The 24,199-nt window shown below is 34.1% G+C and overlaps 2 protein-coding genes across 2 annotated transcripts; both read left to right on the top strand.

The window, feature by feature from the left end:
• The first annotated feature begins 5,442 nt into the window (after window positions 1-5,442).
• Window positions 5,443-21,031, top strand: LOC145312961 (uncharacterized). The gene is made up of 14 exons (XM_080152174.1): window positions 5,443-5,589; window positions 6,301-6,395; window positions 8,263-8,321; window positions 9,689-9,741; window positions 10,539-10,642; window positions 11,578-11,683; window positions 12,512-12,586; window positions 14,089-14,203; window positions 14,990-15,077; window positions 19,330-19,402; window positions 19,697-19,777; window positions 20,044-20,159; window positions 20,288-20,343; window positions 20,947-21,031. Exons 1-14 carry the CDS (start codon window positions 5,541-5,543, stop codon window positions 21,029-21,031), a joined length of 1,155 nt encoding a protein of 384 aa, XP_080008300.1. The 5' UTR covers window positions 5,443-5,540.
• Window positions 20,849-23,776, top strand: LOC145312960 (uncharacterized). Its single transcript, XM_080152173.1, has 5 exons — window positions 20,849-21,261; window positions 22,075-22,178; window positions 22,619-22,715; window positions 23,347-23,400; window positions 23,609-23,776. Exons 1-5 carry the CDS (start codon window positions 21,031-21,033, stop codon window positions 23,774-23,776), a joined length of 654 nt encoding a protein of 217 aa, XP_080008299.1. The 5' UTR covers window positions 20,849-21,030.
• The last annotated feature ends 423 nt before the right edge of the window (window positions 23,777-24,199 follow it).

Raw genomic sequence — 24,199 nt, 5'->3', positions numbered from 1 at the left:
TTTTGGCGGCTATTGAAGAAAGACAACTGAAATTTTAAGTGAAAATGTCTTTTAAGAGGTGTTTTAATGTATTTTTTTTACAGTAGCTTTTGATGGATTATTTTAGGTTAGGTTAGGTGATTGCCCTGCAGGGTTAGGAAAATGGCCCCGCATGGATAGAGCCCCCCCCCCCATCCGCAGTGGCTAGAAATAGGATTAAATCTACTGTGAGAATACCAAGAAACGTCCCTTAAGAGGCATTGTCATGAAAGGGACTATACCCAAGATATATGTGCATCTACTTAACGACTTCCAAAATTTGAGGGTGCCCTCAAGTAATCACCCCTTCCCCCCCCCTGCATCTACTCTATACATTATTTTGTCTGTCTGACTGTCGGTCATGCTTAAAAAACCTTATTGTTGGAGAAATGTTATTTTCTTAACTGCTTTTTTAGATAGCCAGCTGTAAGTTTTAGTCAAGATACCTTATATTTATACAGATCTGCTCCATATATTTATTGTCTGTCTGTCTGACAGATATACTTAAAAGGACAATTTAGTTTTAAAAGAAAAAAATTTAAAAAATGTTGGTGGTTTTTTTTCTAAGCGCGTGAGGGTGCAGGTACCCTATCCTAAAATAGTTATAAACCTTCCCATGACCTATGACCTATGTCCCTGCAAAGGAGAAGCATATTAGTTAGGAAGATCCTTCCATATAAATAGACACACACACACAAACATTCTTTTACTTTGATATAAGGATTAGCATTTTGTTACTGTATCCTATTACTAGCGGCTACGCCTTAGAGGCCTCTTGGGGCACTTGAGGAGGAGAGAGTCCAATTTAATAAACCAATTTATTTTTCTAGATTTTAAAAGAAAAAGACAAACAAACAAACAAAGAGACAGACAAACAGACATCCTGTTACTTTATTATATCCTATTATATAAATTAGTAAGCTAAGCTTTTTTTGACTGTAGCAACGGATCTTGTTAACCGCTGAACCTAAAGGGTTCTTCTTTACAGTGAAGCTTATTATAGGTATAGAGAAGTTTATAACTATTTGGGAAGAGGGCTCTCCACTCTCCAAAAAAAATAACACCTAGAAAAAAAGTACCATCTCCGCAATTTTACTTCTTTGTTTTAAAACTTAAATTGAAAATTGGAAGAATGAACTTTCCCCCTTACCACCCTAAAAGCTTCTAGTGATGTTACTGCTAGTGATAATATATTATAGTTTATATCAACATAATATGCGGATTTTAAGAAAAATTTAATCAAATATGCGGACTTTTTTCAACCTTTTTTTGACAACATTTATTAGACATATTAGAATTATACTATTGATTTCAAATTTTGCACGGAAGTATGTCCTTTTACTGTATGCTATATTTACGCAATTTTGCAACAAATTTATGTGCAATTTCATTTAGACTTCAAAATTAATATTCTGCTTATTAAGTTCTGACACTCTAGCTATTGTGCATTTGTTCTACCTTCTGATTTTTGTGCTTCGTTTTTATGGATGTTGTCATCCTTGTCTAGAAAATACAAATTAATTAATCTATGGTAGAAAGTACAGAGAGTATAAATTATTTCCTACATTTTCTTTATCAATTATCAATTATCAATCACCTCTATTATCCATCTCTTTTTTAGGGGTTACCTTTCCCACCTCCCCTCTAATCCCTCGTTTTTAGTTACGTCACTAAGATAATTTCTAAGACACTAATACCGGGTTCGAGAGAGAGAGAGATAGAGAGAGTTTTAAATGAGTTGACCCTCACGGCTATTAAGAAAGGATAATATAGAGAGGTGGGGGAGAAGGAAAGGGAGAGTGACGAGGGAAATTGTCCCTGCCTCTGGGGGATATAGAAAGAGAGGGGGGGAAGGAAAGGGAGAGTGACGGGGGAAATTGTCCCTGCCTCTGGGGGATATAGAAAGAGGTGGGGAGAAAGAAAGGGAGAGTGTCGGGGGAAATTGTCCCTGCCTCTGGGGGATATTTCAAAGTGTTCATACAAAACAAGATCAAAATTATGATTAATTCTTATTTATTTAACCCTTACAGATCGAGGGGGGGGGGGGGCTCCAAGAGCCTCCCCCCCCCCTCTAGTTTTTTCAATCTCATTTTTTTTGTAGGTAAGATGGAGAGCTGTGACTTTATGACTTTTTAAGTTTAGTAATTATACGTCGGCAAGAGTTGATTTTATTAGGATATCTGGTCTGTGTCGGTCGTGGTGTCTCCTCAAAGTCGGTTGGGTAGCACCAAAATTAGAAAAAAAATCTAAAAAAATCTTAATTTCTACATTATGACTTTTGTGTATAAGGTAATAACCTAAAAATTTTTTGGTGAATAATTAGATATCAATGACCTTCTGAGAAAAGTGGTGTTATGACCGTTTGACCGCTCCCTTACTGACTTTATGACCGATTTTTGTCCGGCTTTTACTACAGAAATATATCATGAATATCGTGGCTTCTATTACAGCTAGAGACCATAAGGAAAAAGGATAAGAGGATGAATACTCACCCCTTTTTCATGGTAAAATACTACTTCCCCATCCCTAAATTTAGAAGCAGACGAAAATCAAAAACCGCCCAGGGCTTTTTGTAAGTCAATCATAAATAATAATGTGAATAAAAAGAAAAGCGATATTTAGCAAACAGCCGTGGGCGGTCAGAATCAGCTGAATGTTCATTATGAAAAAAATTTCCCCCTTTTTAGAAATAGAAGGATTCATCTTTCATGAACAAATTTAAAAAAAAAAATAAAATTCTATGTAATTTTTAATTAAAACATTAAAACGAAAATATCTTATCTAATATTCTTGCCCTAAATATGGAAATAGTAAAAAGTAAAAAAATATTTTTTTTAATAATTTTTAATCCTCCCATTTGAAAAGTAGTGGAATAGCAATAAATTTTAGCGCGGCAACAGCGCTAAGTAGGCCTCTAGGCCCACTGCCTATTTTCGTCTTCTAGTTGCTTCGATTCCTCTCTTTTATTTTTTTCTCTATGCTAGAGACCTATATTTTTTTGGTAAATCCTTGAGCAACAATAAACAGATAAAAATATTAATTGGCGCCGCCAACTGCCGTTTTACCTTCGTAACCGTCGAAAATGGCGGTTTCCCTTTGACCGGAGTAGCTGAAAATAGGTTTTGCAATATGTGGGGTATCTGCTGTACAACTTTGGAAATTAGAGAAGAAATAGGCAATCCATTTTCAGCAAATCCAAAAAGAATTATTTTTTTGATTAGAATCTTCAGAAATTCGTAAATGAATTTTTTTCTGGTTAATTTAAATTTACCAAAATTCTTTGACATCTTGTAAAGTAATTATAAATAGGAATATCCTTTTCATTGTGTTCCCATATCTGAATTAAATATAGTTTGGAACATACATACATACATATACATGTATAAGTTTTTCTTACAGAACACAAAAACACCTTTTCAGGATAAATAGTAAACTATACATATAAAGTAAGATAGAATATACCTAACCTATGTTTAAGGGTACCCCAGCATTAGGTCATGATCGAATTTAGAAATCTGACCATAATATATACCATTACCTAACCAGGTTATAGAGGACCATTGCATTGGTTCATGATCAATTGTAAAAACCTGACCATAGAGAATACCCATATATTAGAGGACCGCGACTTTGAATTATGTTAGAATGCAGAAACCTGACCATAATATATACCATTACCTAATCAGATTATAGAGAATCATTGCATTGGTTCATGATTGAGTGTAAATAGCTGACCATATAGAATACCATTACAAAACCCATGTATTGGAGGACCTTGGCTTTGAATCATGTTTGAGTTCAGAAACCCGACCATAGAGTATTACCTACAAAACCCATGTATTGGAGGACCTTAGCAATGGATCATTATTCAGTTCAGAAACCTGACCCTGAGTATACCATTACCTCACCTATGTATTAGAGGACTTTAGCTTTTGGCCATGATTGAGTGCAGAAACATAATTGGATAATTATAATTTTGCATGGTCAGGTTTCTTTACTCGATTATGGTCAAATCATGCGACACTCTCCTATGTATTAGAAGACCTTAGAATTGGATCTTTTTCGAGTGCTAAACTAAACCATAGATTATATTACTATAACATTTGTATAAGGGTACCTTAGGATTTGACAATTATTATGTGTACATAGTCCGGTACCTTTACTTAGACATGGCCAAATCCTGCGACCCCCTCCTACTACATGTATATATTGTATATAAGCTTTCTATTTTGATGTGTATTAGCTTTAGTGTATATGTGACTGCAGGGGATATTGAGGTGTCCTGTAAGATTATACCTGGACACAGCTATCTATCTATCTATCTATCTATAGTTTGTCCTTATAAAGTGAAAGTGATCTTTAAAACTCATGTTTTGTAACAATATAGCTACAAAATTGAAACATATACATACTTTTTGATTTTAGAAATTTAAATATCCTTATAATAAAGTCTATTTGTCTGTGTGTTTGTATGTTTGTACCGAAGGATCTCGCTAACCGCTGAACAGATCGGGTTCTTCTTTACATAGGTCCTTGGAAGGTTTATAACTATTTTGGGGGAGCATACCACCACCCTCCCAAGAGAAATCACAAAAAAAATTTGCTCAGAGACTTAAACGCAACATAAAAAACATTTAAAGTGCCACTAGAGGCCTCTAGGGGCGTAGCCGCTAGTTTTTATAAAAGTAAAAGGACATCTATAAATGTGTATGTGAAGCGAAGTATCCTGCTAACTGCTGAACCGATACGATTCTCCTTTACAGTGCACCACCCTCCAAAGAAAAATATACCCCATTGAATTATTAAAAGCGAAGCTTTTCTATAATTAGGGTCGGTCCGTCCGTACGTCCGTCCGTCCGTCCGTCCGTACGTCCGTCCGTACGTCCGTCCGTACGTCCGTCCGTCCGAGATAGATAGCTTTTATTCGTTAATTTAGGCATGTTAGAATTGTCCTATCGATTTCAAACTTTGCATGATGATTCCTGTAGTAGTTGGGTACGATTTAGAAAGCGTAGCAACTCTATAATCATTACCAGAATGTCCGTACGTCCATTTTAAACATGTTGATTTTTCTACTTTTTTAACAACACATTTTCAAGTGTTTTTATTATCCGTTTGATCTGATTTTTGGTATTTTGATTCCTGGGACAACAAAGAACAATATTATAAGCGAAGCAACTCTATAATCAAGTCCAAAAATGTAAGTATGTCCATAAACATTATCCTGTTTTAAGCAGTTTTTCAACAAATTTACCTACAATTTTGATTCGACATTTATACATTTATGTTCCGATTTTTCAGTTCAGATACTATACAAGTGTTAATGTCCGTTTGTCCTACCGTTTCAGTGCTTCGCTTTTATGGATGTTGTCATCCTTGTTATTACAGATTTATAAAAAAAATAGCCAAAAAATTATGAGAAAAACAACATGTACCTGAAGACTTTAAAAAAAAAATTGAAGTTAAATTTAATGCAGATCTGATTTAATGTGTTAATTGTGACTAAACCCTATAAATTAGAAATGTATAAATGTACCTGGGAGAAATGTGACAGGACCTATTCTACACAAGGTATAGATAATTTGTTTTAGATAAGCATTGATTTTAAAATTTTTATAATCAAATTTAAATTTTTGACAATATTTGTTAGAAGTATGTTTGTTTTCAATTTGTTAATAAAAAAACCTTAAATTAAATCATCCAGGATAAATAAGATAAATAGCCTAAAACAATCCCGGTACTTAAGGTATGCTTCCATAAAATGGAGAACTCAATCGGTTCAAAAATTATCTAAATCTTAAGCTACAGATAAAAAATCTTAATGCTTTATTTAAATCTAAATTGGGTTGTACAAATAATCAGTGTCTAAGCTTTTCTGCCAATAATTGTAGTTCTCTGAAATTTTAGTAGGGTTAGGCCGGAAATCCGGTTTTTCAATATCCGGCCGGATACCGGATATTCAAACTATTCGGATACTGGAATTCAGGCTGACTTATAATGCCGGATATTCGGTATCCGGCCGTATATCCGGCCAACGCCAGATATCCGGCAAATTTTTGTAAGGTTTGGCCGGATATCCGGCCGGATACCTTATATTTAAACTATCCGGCCGGATACCAGATATTAAAACTATCTGGATAACGGATATCCGGCTGATTTTTAATGCAGGATATTCGGTATCCGGTCGGATAGTTTTAATGTCCGGTATCCGGCCGGATATTGAAAAACCGGATATCCAGTATCTGGCCAAAAAAAAGGATCCGGCCCAACCCTAATTTTTAGGTAACCTACGAACACATGAGAAGAAGCATAGAGGAGAGTTTAGATTTCAATGTGAAGAATGTCACAAACCATTCTTGGCTTCTTATGCTCTCAAGGTATGTCGTCACAGTTCATCTACGCCCCTAGAGGCCTACAATCGAACTCCACTCTCCATTTTTTTGGAGGGGGGGTTATTTTTGGCAGGGGCGATTCTTTTGGCACCCTTACCTAAATTAGTTTTAAACCTTCATAGGACTTGTGAGAAGCTATCCTGTAAAGGAGAACCATATCTGTTCAGCGGTTAGCAAGTTCATCGGTACAAACAAACAGACAGACATCCTGTTACTTTTTGATTGATTAAACAACGTCATGTCAACCAACTAGCTAAAAATGAGAGGTAAAGGGTAAATCTGAATTTCTCGGCCATTATTGAAGATAGAGTTTCTTTAAAAATGTACAAATGTGATTCACATGTCATCTGTTAGGGGAAAATGTCTGTTATTTTATTCATAGATTCTTTCTTGCTTTATAATTCAAACTCTTCGTTCTTTACATATATACTACGTCCCAAAGGCCTCTCCGAGGCGGAGCGTCCACACTTCTTTTAAAAAGAAAAGAATAAAAATTGAAGAGGAGGGGGTTCATTTTTTTCTAGGTGCTCTTACTGTTGGGAGAGAGCTAGGTACTCTCCCCCAAAATAGTTTAAACCTTACCAGGACCTATAAGAAGCAACGCTTTAATGGAGTATCATATCGGTTCAGCGGTTATTTATTTCCTTTGGTACACCTATACACACAGACATCCTGTTACTTTTATTTGAGGATATTTTTGTTTTCTATCTATCTAAGTATATAAATAAATATAATAAATATAGGTAAAGGCTTCGGGTACAAGGTAGACAGGATGCCAGGGAGGGAGGGGACATTGGGCTGTTTATTACACTAGTACCCAAAGTTCTATCCTTATTTGTTGGCTTAACAACTTTGGGTACTTGTAGTTAATTTTGATATGTTGGTACTTTAAGCTGAGTGTCCAAACGAATCAACAACTGAAGAAGTAATTTTGTGTATCATCATTTGGGATGTACATCAATATATTAGCCATTGTCTTATCCCTTCAGATCCCTGTGTATAATGTATATTTTCGTTAACAGGGCGTAAAAAATGTCTGTTTATTGACAAAAATGTTTACAAAACTGCAATCTAGGGACGTTTCTGAGGCTTTAGTTTAAGGAAAAACATAAACGGTATATTCCCTTCAAAAGATAATGGGCTACTACAACCCCTCCCCCAATCCTTGTTTTTTAAAGAAAGCTGCAAAAAAGGGCGTTTTTACTCTCCTCTCACCAAATTTTTTCAAATTATTTGGTAAGGTCTGCTGAAAACCAACGGTATTTCTAACCCTGTGGGGCTGAGCTGCACTCAAATTAACCTAACCTAACCAAAGACAACGATCATGACAATTGCTTTGACAGAAACTAAAACTCTCTCTGTAACAAAAATCATTTTTCGAAAAAGCGCGGGGAAATTTCTAACCTTCATAAGTATTTTAAGAAGATTGCCACATAAATTATGTAAAACTCCTTGTAACCTATAAAAATTTACGAGCATTTTATGTAGGTTAGCGGTGAAATTCAGACGATTTTATTGCATAAAATGATATAAGTTAAGTGTAGATGTTATGCTTTAGTTAAAGTTTCTCTTTTTTCAATTTTAAAATCTACGCCACAAGCATCTAGTGGCTTTGTGTTCGAAAGGAGAATGGAAATTGTAGACTTCAATTAGCAAAATTAAATAGTTTTAAACCATCCACTGGCCTATAGAAAGCTTCCTTAAATTAGGTTAGAAAAGCAGCGATTTTGATGTTAAAGCATGTTAAAAAATCGAATAAAATTTCTAAACTTACGACATACTCTATTATATTTTGTAAGTCTTATGAAACTGCAGGAAAATTTGAAAAGATATGAACCATTGACTTTTTTAGATTCACAAAAGAACACACAACAATGAGAAACCTTTCGTTTGTCAAGATTTGGCTTGCAGGTACACTTCTTTGATTTCAGCGTCAAATTTTTTTTTTTTTATTGTCTTTAATAGGGTTTGGCCGGATAACCGGATATTGAAGTAGCAAAAAAATAGATTGCCGTTTAGCCGCCGACTGCCGGCTGAGGCGGCTGGCAGCTGCTAAGTACAGCTGCCACCGCCAAAAATCACGTTACAAGATTTCTAATATAAAATTTAAAAAAAGATAAACATTTTCTGAAAAAAAATTTCTTCTACCTTCAAAAATAAGAAAATTACAGTTAATTCAAATTTAAAAAGTAGGGATTTTTGTATTAAATATAATATAAAAGATTATATTGCTGGATATCTGGCCGAATAGTTTCAATATCCGGTATCCGGCTAAATATCCGACCAAACCGGATATACAACCAAACCCTAGTCTTTAGTATCTCACAAACCGAGCAAATATAAATACGTATTAAGAGATTTTCTCGTATTCCTTCGAATCCGGTGGTTAGGAACCGGTTCTCATCCATACGAAAAAACTATGTCTAGCATCGTATTTTATCCAGTTTTCTACGAATATAGAAATGTACAATCATAAGATTAAAACCAGTTTTAATCTTATAATTGTACATTCTATATCCGCGGAAAGCCGTTTATAATACGATACGAGAAATAACTATTAAATGCTTGTTAAAATAGAATTGCAGTTACTCGTAAATTGAAACAGCATATAATGTCCATTAAAAAATGACGTCATACAATACAAATGGCCAATGAAAGGCCGGTATACATTGTAATTGATCAATGGTAAATTGTATACTGGCATAACATTGGTCATTTGTATTGTTGGCGTCATTTTTTATTGGACACTATACGCTGTTTTTCGTTAATTATGATCTGTCTGTATTTTAAACGTTGCATTTAATAATATAGAATGATTATTCGAGTAATTAAAAAAAACAAGGATGACAACATCCATAAAAGTTAAGCTCTGGAACGGTGGGACAAACAAACATTAACACTTGTAGAGTGTAAGAACTGTATAATCAGAATATAAACTTATAATGTTCGAAGCAAAATTGTAAGTAAATTTGTTTTAAAAACTGCTTAAACTGATGTTTAAGGACATTCTTACATTTTTGGGGCTGGATTATAGAGATGCCTCGCTTGTTACAATGTACTTTGTTGTTCTAGGAATCGTATTCCAAAAATTAGACCAATCGGACATTTTTATCACATAAAATTTTGTTGTTAAAAAAGTTAAAAATTAACATGTTTAAAATGGACGTACGTAAATTCTGGCAACTATCATAGAGTTGCTACGCTTTCTAACTCGTACCTAACTACTAGAGGAATCACCATTCAAAGGCTGAAATATTTAAAATTCACAATGATTTCAGAATGGCATTTACAACACTGTACAGATTAACAGCACACAAGAGATTACATACAGGTATTACACTTTAAAGAGTATCTTTGTTTTGGTAACAATTATGATTGCTATTAAGCACTGATCAGCGTATAGTGCCTAATAAAAAATGACGTCATACAATACAAATGACCAATGATAGGCCAGTATGCATTTTACTATTGGTCAATTTCAATATATACTGGCCTATCATTGGTCATTTGCATTGTATGACGTCAATTTTTCTCAGGCACTATACGCTGCTTCTTATGCACTAATAACACTGGGATGGGGATAGGTCAGGATAGGTTAGGTGTTATTTAATACTGTGTAACCCCACAGGGTTAGAGTTAGAGAGTGAAAATATGGGGGAAGTCAGGCCATCCCAATTGCAATATAAAAAGTGGGTGTCATCAGTCCCCCGCCCCAAAATACTCTCCTATTATTTTTTTTTCATTTTTAGAAAATTTTGTTTATAATTAAGTTTTGCTTTTTCATCAAAATACATATCGTAAAGGTTAAACAAACAATCATAAAAATGTATCCTAATGAACAAGGACGTCCAAGCTTTTTATTTGATGGAAGGGGGGGGTAATCTTTATATCATAGAGGCAATAACCCTCCCCCCCCCCTGGACGTCCCTGTGTAATGAAACAGGAATAAGGAGGAGGGGATAGTTTTTTGTTTTTTTGTTTATTTTTCTACATTAGGTTAGGTTAGGTTATATCAAGTACTTGGTAGGTTCCATATTTTTTTTAAAATTTAAAATTAGGTTGGGAGAGAGGGGAGGGTTATCAGTGCACAAACGGCACCATAGTAAACTTAAAATTCATTTTATTTAGGAGAAACATTTAACTGTGATACATGTGGCAAACTATTCACAACCCAGAGTGATTTGAAGAAGCACAGACGGATACACACACATGAAAAACCTTATTCTTGCAGTGTTAGCAATATCTTCAATAAAATAATATCTGGTGCTTTTTCACAGTAGGATCACTGAAACCCCAGGCTCTTTTATTAAAAGCGAAGCTTTTCTATAATTAGGGTCGGTCCGTCCGTCCGTAACAGGTAGCTTTTTTTGTTAATTTAGGCATGTTAGAATTGTCCTATCCATTTCAAATTTTGCATGGTGATGCCTTTAATAATTAGGTACGATTTAGGTACGTTTCAACTCTATAATCATCACCAAAATGTCCGTACGTCCATTTTAAACATGTTGATTTTTTTTACTTTTTTAACAAAAAATTTTTATGTGATCATCCGATTGATCTGATTTTTGGTATATTGATTCCTAGAACAACAAAGTATAATTCAATAAGCGAAGCAACTCTATAATCAAGTCCTAAAAATGTAAGTATGTTCATAAACATTATCCTGAATCAAGCAGTTTTTCAACAAATTTACTTACAATTTTGCTTTGACTCTTATACATTTATATTATGATTATTTAGTTCTGACACTATACAAGTGTTAATGTCCGTTTGTCCTACCGATTCAGTGCTTCGCTATTATGGATGTTGTCATGGGAAGGTTAAACTTTTTCTTATACCTAAACACTGCGGGGGCCCTAACCATGCGAGGCTACCTAGTTCCTAATATAACCACAACTAACCAGACCTAAAGTAAAAAACAAAGAAATGAAATTCTAACACAATCCTCCCCCCTAAAATTTTAATATTTTTGAAAAATAGGGAAAGCTGTAATAGAGTCTGATATTTTTATTAATCAAATAAAAATGTCAGACTTTATTACACAAAGAATCATCTTTAAAAGCTTAAAATCTATTCTTTTAATAATACAATTCCTGTCTAAACGCCCCTAGAGACTTGTTGCGCAGCCTCTAGAGTGTATTATGCCTAGATATTGTTTGTATTGAAGTGTGGGCGGGCGTTTGCAGTCAGCCATCATCTGAAAAATCATTTCAAATGCCACAGCACTCAAAACAAACACACACAACAACATCATAGCACTGCATTCAAATCAGGAACAACAAGGATAAGTTTTAAAAATATTGTTTTTTGTATGGCTTCGAAACCGATTAATATCCGCTGGATTAGAACAAGTTCTAAGCCTTGCTGAATAATCAGGGATTGTATCGTATTACAGACAATTTTCTACGAATAATTAAATAAAAATCATATTATCAACACTGGTTTTATTGGCCCGGTCCATCAGCCCTCGGTGCCAACAAATATGGATTTAATCATATAATTTTTGTATTTTGCTATTCGGGTAAAGCTGTCTATAATACCACGTGAGAAATAAATATTCTACATTAAAGCAGTTGGCTGAGCGAAGATCTTCTACAACTTAAATAAGTCCGTTAGTAAGAGCTTTAATCATTAATTTTAAACATCACTGACCTGCCAATTAGTTTTAAAGCCTTGTATAAGGATTTATGAAACATTTAGGTACAGTTAAGAAAGACCAGCAATTGCATAACCTTTGCCAAAAATTTTCCGTTTATTTTAAATTCATGATTTATTTTATTAAATTTTTTATGTATTTTATTTACCCAAATACATTCATTTTTGAAATGTTGATTCCAAGGACGATTAGACACTATTTTAGCAATAAAAGAAAAATTCTATAATCAAGTATAATATTGTAAGTGCAAAGCTTAGATTTAAATGTTCTCTAATAGAGTGAAACTCGCAACGGGCTAAAATAATGATACCCCAATCCACCCTCTTTATCTCATACCCTCCCCTCCTACTGGATAAAGGAACTGACCAATAAATGAGTTCCATGTTAGCAACCTTTTCTTTTGTCATAATATTCATTTTCCTAATACTTATTCATGTACAAGCAGACAAGAAAAGTTTGGGAGAAACTAAACCTTTTAAAAACAAAGTGTCATCAATAGATCAAAACAATAATAATACAGGCATAAAGGCATTTCAGCTAGGACAGGGGTAGCCAGTCTAACCAACAATTCTACAGAAAAATCACGAAACCTTATGGGGTATCTAGTGATATAGTTTGTTTTTGTTATGTAAGTGAAGAGGGGTGGGAAAGAAGGGGGGGGGAGGGGAAGAAAGTTGCGGGGAAATTTTCCTTTACAGTTGTTTGTCAGAATATCATTCCTTGGTCAATAACATCCATAAGTAGCAAAGCACAAAAAAATGAAGCTTTCAATAATGCCTATAAAAAATTACGTCATACAGGTCTACCATTGGTCAATTAAAATGTATACTGGGCCCTTTCATTGTGTATTGGCCTATTATTGGTCATTTGTATTGTATAGCGTCATTTTTTAAAGCACTATAAACAGCTTCCAAAAAATCATGGATTGATAAAATGACAAAGTGAGTTATAGCGCAAATATTCAGTTGTCATATAGAATAAAAAAAGGAAGAGAATTTGCAATAAACCTTTATAATTATGAAACTTTCTTGAAAGATAAGTATTTTTCGTAACATCGCACCTAATGGGGCGATTTTTCATATTTTTCTCAGTAGCCTTGCTCCTATTTCTAGCCTCTGCGGGGGGCACTAACCCTGCGGGGCCAATTACCTAACCCTGTGGGGAAATCACACAACCCAATATAACCTAACCTAAAATAACCTATAAAATATAAGTGATTTTTTGTGCTTCGTTACTTATGGATGTTGCCATCCTTGTTTTGAAATGTGAAAGCAAAAAGATGAGAAAATGTTTATAAAAACAGAGTTTTATTTTGAAAACTAATTGGACGTCACATTTTGTTTTGATGAAATAATATCTTCGCCTCATTTTAAAAATTTTAGGGGTTTCCCCCAAAGTGCCTAGTTGGGCAAGAAAATTCCTCCCCTCTTATTTTAAAATGAATTAGAATAAGGGGGGAGGGAAACTTCATTTGTTTTGGTTATGTTATATTAAGCAAATAAAGTTTAAAATAGAATAATTATTTCTCGCATCGTATTATAAACGGCTTTCCGCGGATATAGCATGTACAATTATAAGATTAAAACTAGTTTTTTTTTGCCCCGAGGTACCGAAGGCACCGGCTAAAAAAACTGGTTTTAATCTTATGATTGTACATTTTTATATTCGTAGAAAGCTGGATATAATATGATGCTAGACATAGTTTTTTCGTATGGATGAGAACCGGTTCCTTTCCACCGGATTCGAATGAATACGAGAATAGTTATTTCTCGCATCGTATTATAAACGGCTTTCTGCGGATATAGAATGTACAATTATGAGATTAAAACTAGTTTTTTTAGCCCCGAGGTGACGAAGTCACCGGCTAAAAAAACTAGTTTTAATCTTATGATTGTACATTTCTATATTCGTAGAAAGCTGGATATAATACGATGCTAGACATAGTTTTTTCGTATGGATGAGAACCGGTTCCTATCCACCGGATTCGAATGAATACGAGAAATGCCTTTATCAAATCATTAGATCCAGGAAAACGAAGAAAATCTCTGAAATTGAAGAAGAAAAAATCTTCCAATCCAACAGACAGTGATGTCTCAACGAAGAGCTTAAATCCCAAGTATCTCAATCTACATCCAGGGTGAGCTTTATAAGGGTCTTTACAGGGAGGAAGAGGACAGTGGGCTGATTATTACACTAGTCCCCAAAGTTTTATAATAACTTTTTCTTATTTGTTGGCGCTTAACAAAGTTGGTGTCTATTATTTTGATTTGTTGGTTCATTAAGTTGAGTGTCTGAACTGTAATCTACAGAAGGGGTATTTTTGTGTATCATCATCGGGATGTACATAAATTTATCAGCCATTTTCTTATCTCTGTGGATCTTAAGAGATAGACAATGGAAGACGACAAATTGCTATACATCCCAAATGATGAATAAATATAAAATAATGTGTTTATAAAACTTTGGATATTAGAAGTGAATTCTTAAAAAAATTTGCCTCACTAAAATCAGTGAGGCTCGCTAAAAATTTAGAGGGGATAATTTTGTCTCACTAAAATTTTAGTGAGGCAAAAGTTTTTTAAGAATTCACCTCAATTTAATTTGTAGTTTAAAGTCTCCTCCTTCCATGTTATTTAGGTATTAATATATTTGTTATTACTTGGATCTTACACCAGATCACAATTACTCTTATGAAGTAAATTTGTACCTGGATAGAATAACGACCCCCCCCCCTAACCATGCCATTTTTCCATCCCCTCCCATCCTACTTAACTGACCAATAAATGATGTCCATGCTAGCAACCTAAATTGACGACAATTTTTCCCCTGTCATAATATCTGAGTAAATTCTACATCCACAAGGATAAAAAATCCATGAAAGCTAAGCTTAACAAATTGAAATTCATTTTTGTGAAATATTTAGTGCTGAGTATCATGACCCAGTTCTTATGGAGACCTACACAGCAGAACCAATTCTGGAGGGTGAAATTACAGAAATTCTAACATTACAGGTAAAAAGCAATTGGCTGTAAATGATCTTTCCCCAAAACCAGGGAGAGGGGGCGAGGACATTGGACAACTGTTCATGATACTAATATCCAAAGTTTAATAATCATTTTTCTTCTTTGTGTACTTTTACTAAATTTTAATTGATTGATTTATTAACTTGAGTGTCTAAAACTTTCGGGAATAGTCCCTTTTGTGGCAACGCCACTTAAGGGGCGATTCGTCGTATTTTAAAATGACTTTTTATAAGTTATTTTAGGTTAGGTTATGTTTTATTGGGTTAGATTATTGCCCTACATGGTTAGGCAATTGGCCCCGCTAGAATTAGGAGAAAAGCTACTGTGAAAAATACGAAGAATCGCCCCTTAAGGTTCGTTGCCACGAAAGGGACTATACCCAAACTTTCAAACAATAGTTTATCTAGCTGCAGAAAGGCCAATAATTTGTTTACAATCAATAAGGGATGAACATCAATTTATCGCCCATTATCTTATCCCTTTAGATCCGTACCCAAAACCTTTACTTGTGCTATCATTGGCCCCGTTAAAACTTTTTGGCATTCTATTGATTAGTAATTTTAAGGGTCGTGTTTATAAAAAGTAGTCGCAGCTTCTAATTTTTTATATTGATTATAATTTACGGGTATAGTCCCTTTCGTGGCAACGCCCCTTAAGGGGCGATTCGTCGTATTTTCATACTAGCTTTTCTGCTTGGGTCTATAGCCCTGCTGGGCAATCACCTAACTCAATATAACCTAAAATAACCTATCAAAAACCCTTTTGAAAATGCAACGAATCGCCTCTTAAGGGGCGTTGCCACGAAAGGGACTATATCCAAATTTACTTTGATTTTTTAAAACCTTTAGTGAATTAAATTGACGTTGTATTTTAAAAATAACTAAAATAAAACTTTGCGACATGTTTTGCTAAACATTTTGTTCTTATCCCGACATATCTTTGTTTGTTTTGGATGGCAAAAAACGTTTGCAAAAAAACATTTGTTGCAAAACTGCGCCTTGTTTCTTGTTTTCATAAGAAATTATGTTTTTTTCTCTCTCCGCAGTAGACTAAGTGTTTCGTGGGCATTCTCAGGGAGGGAGGAGACAATGGAATGTAAATTACATTGGTCTCCAAGATTTTTTAGCCACATCATCTTGGGTAGATTTTTTATACTTTTATTGAATTTTGATTGCTTGAGTTTAAACCAGAAGTGTCTAAACGTCATAAACATGTTAAATTATGCATATTTTAAAATTTTTTTAACTGAACAGACATATTTCTTTCCATTATTTTTGTTTAGTTGAAACAGGTATAAGACAATGGACAGCAAATTACTTGATAAACTTGTGTATTATGGACGTCTTACAGACTCTAGCTAATTATAGAATAGTCTTGCAATTCTTACCATCAAATTAATCACTTTATTTGTTCATGAACTTTATTGATAATATAAAAGCACGCATGCAAATAATTGTTTCGTTATTATATTTAACTTTGGTAAACCCTTTTGATTGGATATTAAATGTAACTGCAGTGTCCACACCTAATGACTCAAACCTGCAGCTACTGGGGGCGACTTAGCAATGCCAAGTCTAAAATCCAACTAACCTTCCAAGCCCCATACTTTGCACATTCTTAATTTGCAAGCAACAGCTTGCAATAACTATCTATAAAAGTTAGCCACTCTAGCCTTTATTCTTTTGTTAGCTGTCTATTTACTTTTGAGGAGCAAAGCTTCTCTTTAACCCATGCTACACTTGACTACGATGATAAACTAAAGAACTTTCTATAGATTAGATTTATTGGTTGAAAAGTTCTGACACTACTTGTTTGGAACCAACCTGTCAAAGCATTAAAGTTTTTGAATTGAAAATCTGCTTAACTACTCAGTTTGTCCGTTTGTACATCCATATTTTTTTGTACTAAACTATTATTGGATGTTTTCATCCTTGTTTCTCTCTCAAATAAATGAATATGTTAGTTTGTGTAGAATGTTTGTGTGTGAGCTATAACGCTGCGCTTCTTTCCAATAATAGAAGATGAAGAATGTCCCTCAATGACGTCATAAAAATGAGGGATGAGTATTTAAGGAGTGGGAAAGAAAACCCCTAAAAAAGAGATGGATAAACCCTCGTTTTTAGTATGTAACATACTAATTTTTTGAGGGACTTTCTTCAGATCCCCAATAATATATTTCTTATTTCAGGATAATCCTGCCAGTGTTCATGGTGATTCTTCTGTTAGTCTAGAGGTTCCTCTACAGATTATATTTCTTACTTCAGGATAATCCTGTCAGTGTTCATGGTGATTCTTCTGTTAGTCTAGGGGTTCCTCTACAGATTATATTTCTTACTTCAGGATAATCCTGTCAGTGTTCATGGTGATTCTTCTGTTAGTCTAGAGGTTCCTCTACAGATTATATTTCTTATTTTAGGATAATCCTGTCAGTGTTCATGGTGATTCTTCTGTTAGTCTAGAGGTTCCTCTACAGATTATATTTCTTATTTTAGGATAATCCTGTCAGTGTTCATGGTGATTCTTCTGTTCGTCTGGAGGTTCCACTACAGATTATATTTCTTATTTCAGGATAATCCTGTCAGTGTTCATGGTGATTCTTCTGTTAGTCTAGAGGTTCCACTACAGATTATATTTCTTATTTTAGGATAATCCTGTCAGTGTTCATGGTGATTCTTCTGTTAGTCTGGAGGTTCCACTACAGATTATATTTCTTATTTTAGGATAATCCTGTCAGTGTTCATGGTGATTCTTCTGTTAGTCTGGAGGTTCCACTACAGATTATATTTCTTATTTCAGGATAATCCTGTCAGTGTTCATGGTGATTCTTCTGTTAGTCTAGAGGTTCCACTACATATTATATTTCTTATTTTAGGATAATCCTGTCAGTGTTCATGGTGATTCTTCTGTTAGTCTAGAGGTTCCACTACAGATTATATTTCTTATTTCAGGATAATCCTGTCAGTGTTCATGGTGATTCTTCTGTTAGTCTGGAGGTTCCACTACAGATTATATTTCTTATTTTAGGATAATCCTGTCAGTGTTCATGGTGATTCTTCTGTTAGTCTGGAGGTTCCACTACAGATTATATTTCTTATTTTAGGATAATCCTGTCAGTGTTCATGGTGATTCTTCTGTTAGTCTGGAGGTTCCACTACAGATTATATTTCTTATTTCAGGATAATCCTGTCAGTGTTCATGGTGATTCTTCTGTTAGTCTGGAGGTTCCACTACAGATTATATTTCTTATTTTAGGATAATCCTGTCAGTGTTCATGGTGATTCTTCTGTTAGTCTGGAGGTTCCACTACAGATTATATTTCTTATTTTAGGATAATCCTGTCAGTGTTCATGGTGATTCTTCTGTTAGTCTGGAGGTTCCACTACAGATTATATTTCTTATTTCAGGATAATCCTGTCAGTGTTCATGGTGATTCTTCTGTTAGTCTAGAGGTTCCACTACAGATTATATTTCTTATTTTAGGATAATCCTGTCAGTGTTCATGGTGATTCTTCTGTTAGTCTAGAGGTTCCACTACAGATTATATTTCTTATTTTAGGATAATCCTGTCAGTGTTCATGGTGATTCTTCTGTTAGTCTGGAGGTTCCACTACAGATTATATTTCTTATTTCAGGATAATCCTGTCAGTGTTCATGGTGATTCTTCTGTTAGTCTAGAGGTTCCACTACAGATTATATTTCTTATTTCAGGATAATCCTGTCAGTGTTCATGGTGATTCTTCTGTTAGTCTGGAGGTTCCACTACAGATTAGATTTCTTATTTCAGGATAATCCTGCCAGTGTTCATAGTGATTCTTCTGTTAGTCTAGGGGTTCCTCTACAGATTATATTTCTTATTTTAGGATAATCCTGCCAGTGTTCATGGTGATTCTTCTGTTAGTCTAGAGGTTCCACTACAGATTATATTTCTTATTTCAGGATAATCCTGTCAGTGTTCATGGTGATTCTTCTGTTAGTCTGGAGGTTCCACTACAGATTAGATTTCTTATTTCAGGATAATCCTGCCAGTGTTCATAGTGATTCTTCTGTTAGTCTAGAGGTTCCTCTACAGATTATATTTCTTATTTCAGGATAATCCTGCCAGTGTTCATGGTGATTCTTCTGTTAGTCTAGAGGTTCCTCTACAGATTGTATTTCTTATTTCATGATAATCCTGCCAGTGTTCATGGTGATTCTTCTGTTAGTCTAGAGGTTTCTCTACAGATTATATTGCTTATTTCAGGATAATCCTGTCAGTGTTCATGGTGATTCTTCTGTTAGTCTGGAGGTTCCTCTGCAGATTGAATTTGCTACAGGTTCACCTTAATTCTTAAACTATTTGAAAATATAATCATAATAAAAATCCTATCAAATTTTCTAAGCTAGACTAGTAGTTATTGTTATCTTAGCCTTAAATAGATTAAAAGGAATAAGTAAGGCTAGCCTAAGAAATTTTATGTAATTTGTCCCGATATAGGACCAATAAATAATGTTCCAAAAAGAAAGATACATATATAACTATTAAATAGAAATAACTAAAACTCAATCATTAACTTAAGTAAATAGCAAAAAAATATACTTAGATGACATTTTAAAACTAATTCTTTTAGAGCTGGAAGATTGTGGAGGAATGGATGTTTTCACAAGTTTACAAACCAGTATTATGCCTCTAGAAAATTTCTCCATGTTAGGTTAGTCTCATTTACAATAAATTAAATTCATTTATGAAACATACCAAAAAAAAATAAATACATGTTCATTAAAGGAATTTTACAAACAAGATGAATAATCCTTTAAAAGCCTTCATAAAACAGATCAAAACTTATAAAGTTTTGATTTAAAACCTTAATTTATATATGCAATGTTATCTTTGATTAAATTGCTCACAATAATTCTTAAAAAGATACCAAATAAGAAATAGTTAGGAATCTAATTTTAAAACTATTTTTGTTATCAGATGAAATATCAGCGGTACCTGCGGTATCAGATTCTAGATGTACAGCTTCAACTGGAGCACTCCATGTGGCACAGCAAGGTGTATCTATACCTGTCCAACAAAAAAGCTACTATCAGGTGAAGAATATTTACATATCATATATAAGAAGCATTGATTTTTTTTGAATTGGTAAATAAATATGTTTTCTCTTTACACAAAAATTTTAAGTGATAGCAATTGATAATAAAAAGTTTTTTTTTTATAGAATTCTTTTACTGTGGAAGAAAATCTTGAAGGTGGACTCCATAAATCTAAAGGGATGCAAATATATTTATTTTACTACTTTAAAAAAATATTCTATTGTGTAGTAGCTGTTAATTTGGGACTCCACAAAAAGAGAACATTGCATAAGCTAAGTTGTCTATTGGTATACCTCCCCCCCCCCCCCCACCCCCCCCCCCCCCACCCAACATAAAACAATGGTAGATTTTGACAAACGGATATAGAATGAAGCCATATGGTAAGATCAGAATATTTCGAAAAAAGCAGAGTGCAATTGGTTAAGCAACAATTTTTGATTTAGTCCAATCCTTATACTAAAGTAACAGGATGTATGTCTGTATGTTTGTACCAAAGGATATTGCTTACCGCTGAACCGATCGGGTTCTCCTTAACAGGGAAGCTCATAGGTCACGGGAAGGTTTATAACTATTTTGGGGGAGGGTACCACCACCCTCTCAAGAGAATTCGCCACTAGAAAAAAATACCCCCCCCCAAAAAAATGTAAAATAATAAATTGGGTTATCAAATTCGACTCTAGGGGCGTAGCCGCTAGTACATAAATATGTGCATATCATTATCGCAGAAATAGAATTCAGTTCATCATTAAAACAAGAACAATCATTTCTAAAACAATCATATCAGAAACAGACATTTACAAGCTATCAAACTAATGGCATTAGTGATGCTAGCATCAACAATGGCCAAACCCTGGCAAACAACATCATAATGACTGAGCAAGACAACCATGATATAATAGATAATAATGATAACAACTTAAGTTATAACTACAACATGTGTTCCTCTACCTACCCTGTGGACTGTCATGCCCATGAATGTACAGCTGCCTGTTCAGCCTACCACGTGGCTGTTCAGGATATATCTATACCTGTCCAGGAGACTATTCAGGATATATTTCAACATGATTTCTATATGGATTCATTTACTTCTAACAATCAGGTATTTTTTCTTTATTTATCTTATTAAAGAACGTGTCCCAACTTTTGTGATTTTGTTTGACCCCATTCGTGACGAGCAAACAAAGTGCAAAGTTTTGATTCACCGGGTTTTAGCAAAATCGATTTTTTCAATAATTACTCAACAGAATGCAAAAAGTAAGGTGTCAAATTACTACTTTTGTTCATAATGGAAACTTTTTTCTTAGTTTTAGTACCTTAAAACCAACTTAATTAAAAAAAACAACTTAAATTACTTCAAAAATAATAGATCTACAAAAAAAACCGACTGCATATCTGAATTCTATGGATCATTTAACATCTACTATTTACTAAATACACCGACTAGCTATTTAAAAAAAATCACAAAAGCTAGGACACGTTCTTTTAGAAAAACTTGCATATTTTATCTATCTATATTTTGTGCCTGACATTTAAAACATTCAAATATATTTGTTATTAGATTCTATTTTCAGCAATACTTTAAGAAAGTAAAAAATGGATATTTCAACAAAACTATCGTTATGCATGGCACTTTGAATTAAACTTATGTCATTAGTAGCAAAGCTACTTTATAATTCACTTTGTTCCTCTGTACGTCAGTCAGTCTGTAAAACTATGAGGGAAAAGTGATTTTTTCGACTGCTTTTATAGGTTACCATCTAAATGTTTAGTGAAGATGTTATTGTTTTGCATATTCTCTTTACTTCTTTTTTCATGACAACTCAACATCTGCTTTATAACTTATATAGTCCATTTGTCCATATATGTTTTTTTTTGTAATTTGTTACTTATGGATGTTGTCCTCCTTGTTTAGTTCTCTGCAGCAAGAACCGAGCAGAATCCAACTCACTTGAGTGAAACTGTAACTATTGAAGAACCCATGCCTTTCATTACTGAACAGGATTTGGTAGAATTCAGGTCTTAAATTTTCATCTAATAAATATCTTTTGACGCCCTTTTTTTTTTTGGGGGGGGGGGGGAGAAATTCAATCTCATGGGGGTAAGGGATAATTTTTATTTCTAAGTAATAATCTTTAGTTTCTAAAGTTCTAATTGTTTATTACACTAGTCTCCAAAGTTTTACAAGAACTTTTTCTTATTCGTTGGCTTAATAACTTTGGGGACTTTTAATGAATTTTGATTGGTTGGTTCATTAAGCTGAGTGTCCAAACGTTTCAACAACCAATTGTAATTTACAGAAGGGGTAATTTTGTGTATTATCATTGGTGATGTACATAAATTTATTGTCCATTGTCTTCTCCCTTTAGATTTTCTGATAAGTTTAACCCATTTATATCTAACTATCATATTTATGTATTGTTTGACATTGCCAATGATTTATTTTTTATTTTTTTAAGTGAATTACTGGAACCAACCTATGCAGAGAGTAGTGCCTTACCAAAATTAGAAAGTGTGTCGTCAGGCTTAAACACTGCAACTGTGTCATTAGCCCAGGTACAGGTACAGGTGCAGGTGCAGGTGCAGGTGCAGGTGCAGGTGCAGTTACAGGTACAGGTACAGGTGTGTCGTCAGGCTTAAACACTGCAACTGTATCATTAGCCCACGTACAGGTACAAGTGTGTCGTCAGGTTTAAACACTGCAACTGTGTCATTAGCCCAGGTACAGGTGTGTCGTCAGGTTTAAACACTGCAACTGTGTCATTAGCCCAGGTACAGGTACAGGTGTGTCGTCAGGTTTAAACACTGCAACTGTATCATTAGCCCAGGTACAGGTACAGGTGTGTCGTCAGGTTTAAACACTGCAACTTTGTCATTAGCCAAGGTACAACTTTCAGGATTAACAGCGACAACAGGCCTCTAGGGGCACTTGAGGTGGAAGGGGAGTTGAATAAAACTTTTTTTTGGTAGCGGGGGGTTGGGCCATTTCTTAAGGGGGCGATTTTTTTTAGGAGGGTGGTGGTACCCTCCACCAAAATAGTTATTAACCTTTCCAAGACCTGTGAGAAGCAACACTGTAAAGGAGAACATTATCGGTTCTGCGGTTAGACAGACACAGATACTGTTAATTTTATATTAAATAAATTGTATCCTCAGAAAGATCTTAATTATGAAATTATCTATTAAGGTATGTGGCTTTGATCAAAATAATTTGCTTCAAACATCCTGTGAACTAAATAAGGTAAAAGTTTTTGGCACCTCGGGGCTAAAAAAACTAGTTTTAATCTTATTATTGTACATTCTATATTCGCGGAAAGCCGTTTATAATACGATGCGAGAAATAACTATAAACTTGATAGTCTACTAGGCAACTATCGGCATTTAAAAGTTCAATGATTTTTAAAGATAATCTATGATAATCCATGATCCCAAAAACTTATTACTTATAGATCACTATAAAATCTGACAATGAGATGGAAGATAATAAGAAAATTGGCATAACTGGTAGCTACCTGGAAACCAGCAAAGTTGGAACCCAACAGGATGAAAGTCAAATGATGATGGGGCTTAGAATACAAGATGAAGATTTTTATAGAAATAATTTGCATCAATATTAAATATATGTTAGAATTATCCTATCGTTTTTTTAAACTTTGCATGGTGATTCCTTTAGTAGTTAGGTACGATTTAGAAAGCGTAGCAACTCTATAATCATTTTAAACATGTTAATTTTTATGTGATCTTATTATCCGATTGATCTGATTTTTGGAATATTGATTCCTGGGACAACAAAGTACTCACTGTGGGCTACAATTGAATCAAGACAAAAGTAAGTGCCGAGCCCTGGGACCTATGTAGGGTGAAAATAGACATAAATCCTTGATGATTCCAGGTGGACACAAAATATTTTAGCGGGGTCTTTTGGTTTTTTTTCAATTTAAAGTTCTGAAAAAAAATTGAAAAAAATATGAAAATCTTTAATAAAAAACAAACAAAAAATAATTTTCAATATTTTTTTTACTATAAGATACAAACAACTT

This window comes from Acartia tonsa, chromosome 3 (genome assembly GCF_053477335.1).
Source record: "Acartia tonsa isolate MP-2025a chromosome 3, ASM5347733v1, whole genome shotgun sequence".
NCBI lineage: Eukaryota > Metazoa > Arthropoda > Copepoda > Calanoida > Acartiidae > Acartia > Acartia tonsa.
This window is presented reverse-complemented; position numbering and strand designations above follow the sequence as displayed.

What these genes read in the sequence shown, in the direction of transcription:
- LOC145312961 (XM_080152174.1), top strand. Translation starts at nt 5,541, where the DNA reads ATGTATAAATGTACCTGGGAGAAATGTGACAGGACCTATTCTACACAA. An exon ending in AAAAACCTTATTCTTGCAGT is followed by an intron (nt 10,643 to 11,577) that starts GTTAGCAATATC and finishes TTTGTATTGAAG; the next exon opens with TGTGGGCGGGCGTTTGCAGT. An exon ending in AACAAAAAAGCTACTATCAG is followed by an intron (nt 20,160 to 20,287) that starts GTGAAGAATATT and finishes TTTTTTTTATAG; the next exon opens with AATTCTTTTACTGTGGAAGA.
- LOC145312960 (XM_080152173.1), top strand. Translation starts at nt 21,031, where the DNA reads ATGACTGAGCAAGACAACCATGATATAATAGATAATAATGATAACAAC. An exon ending in CATTTACTTCTAACAATCAG is followed by an intron (nt 21,262 to 22,074) that starts GTATTTTTTCTT and finishes CTCCTTGTTTAG; the next exon opens with TTCTCTGCAGCAAGAACCGA. An exon ending in CATCCTGTGAACTAAATAAG is followed by an intron (nt 23,401 to 23,608) that starts GTAAAAGTTTTT and finishes TATTACTTATAG; the next exon opens with ATCACTATAAAATCTGACAA.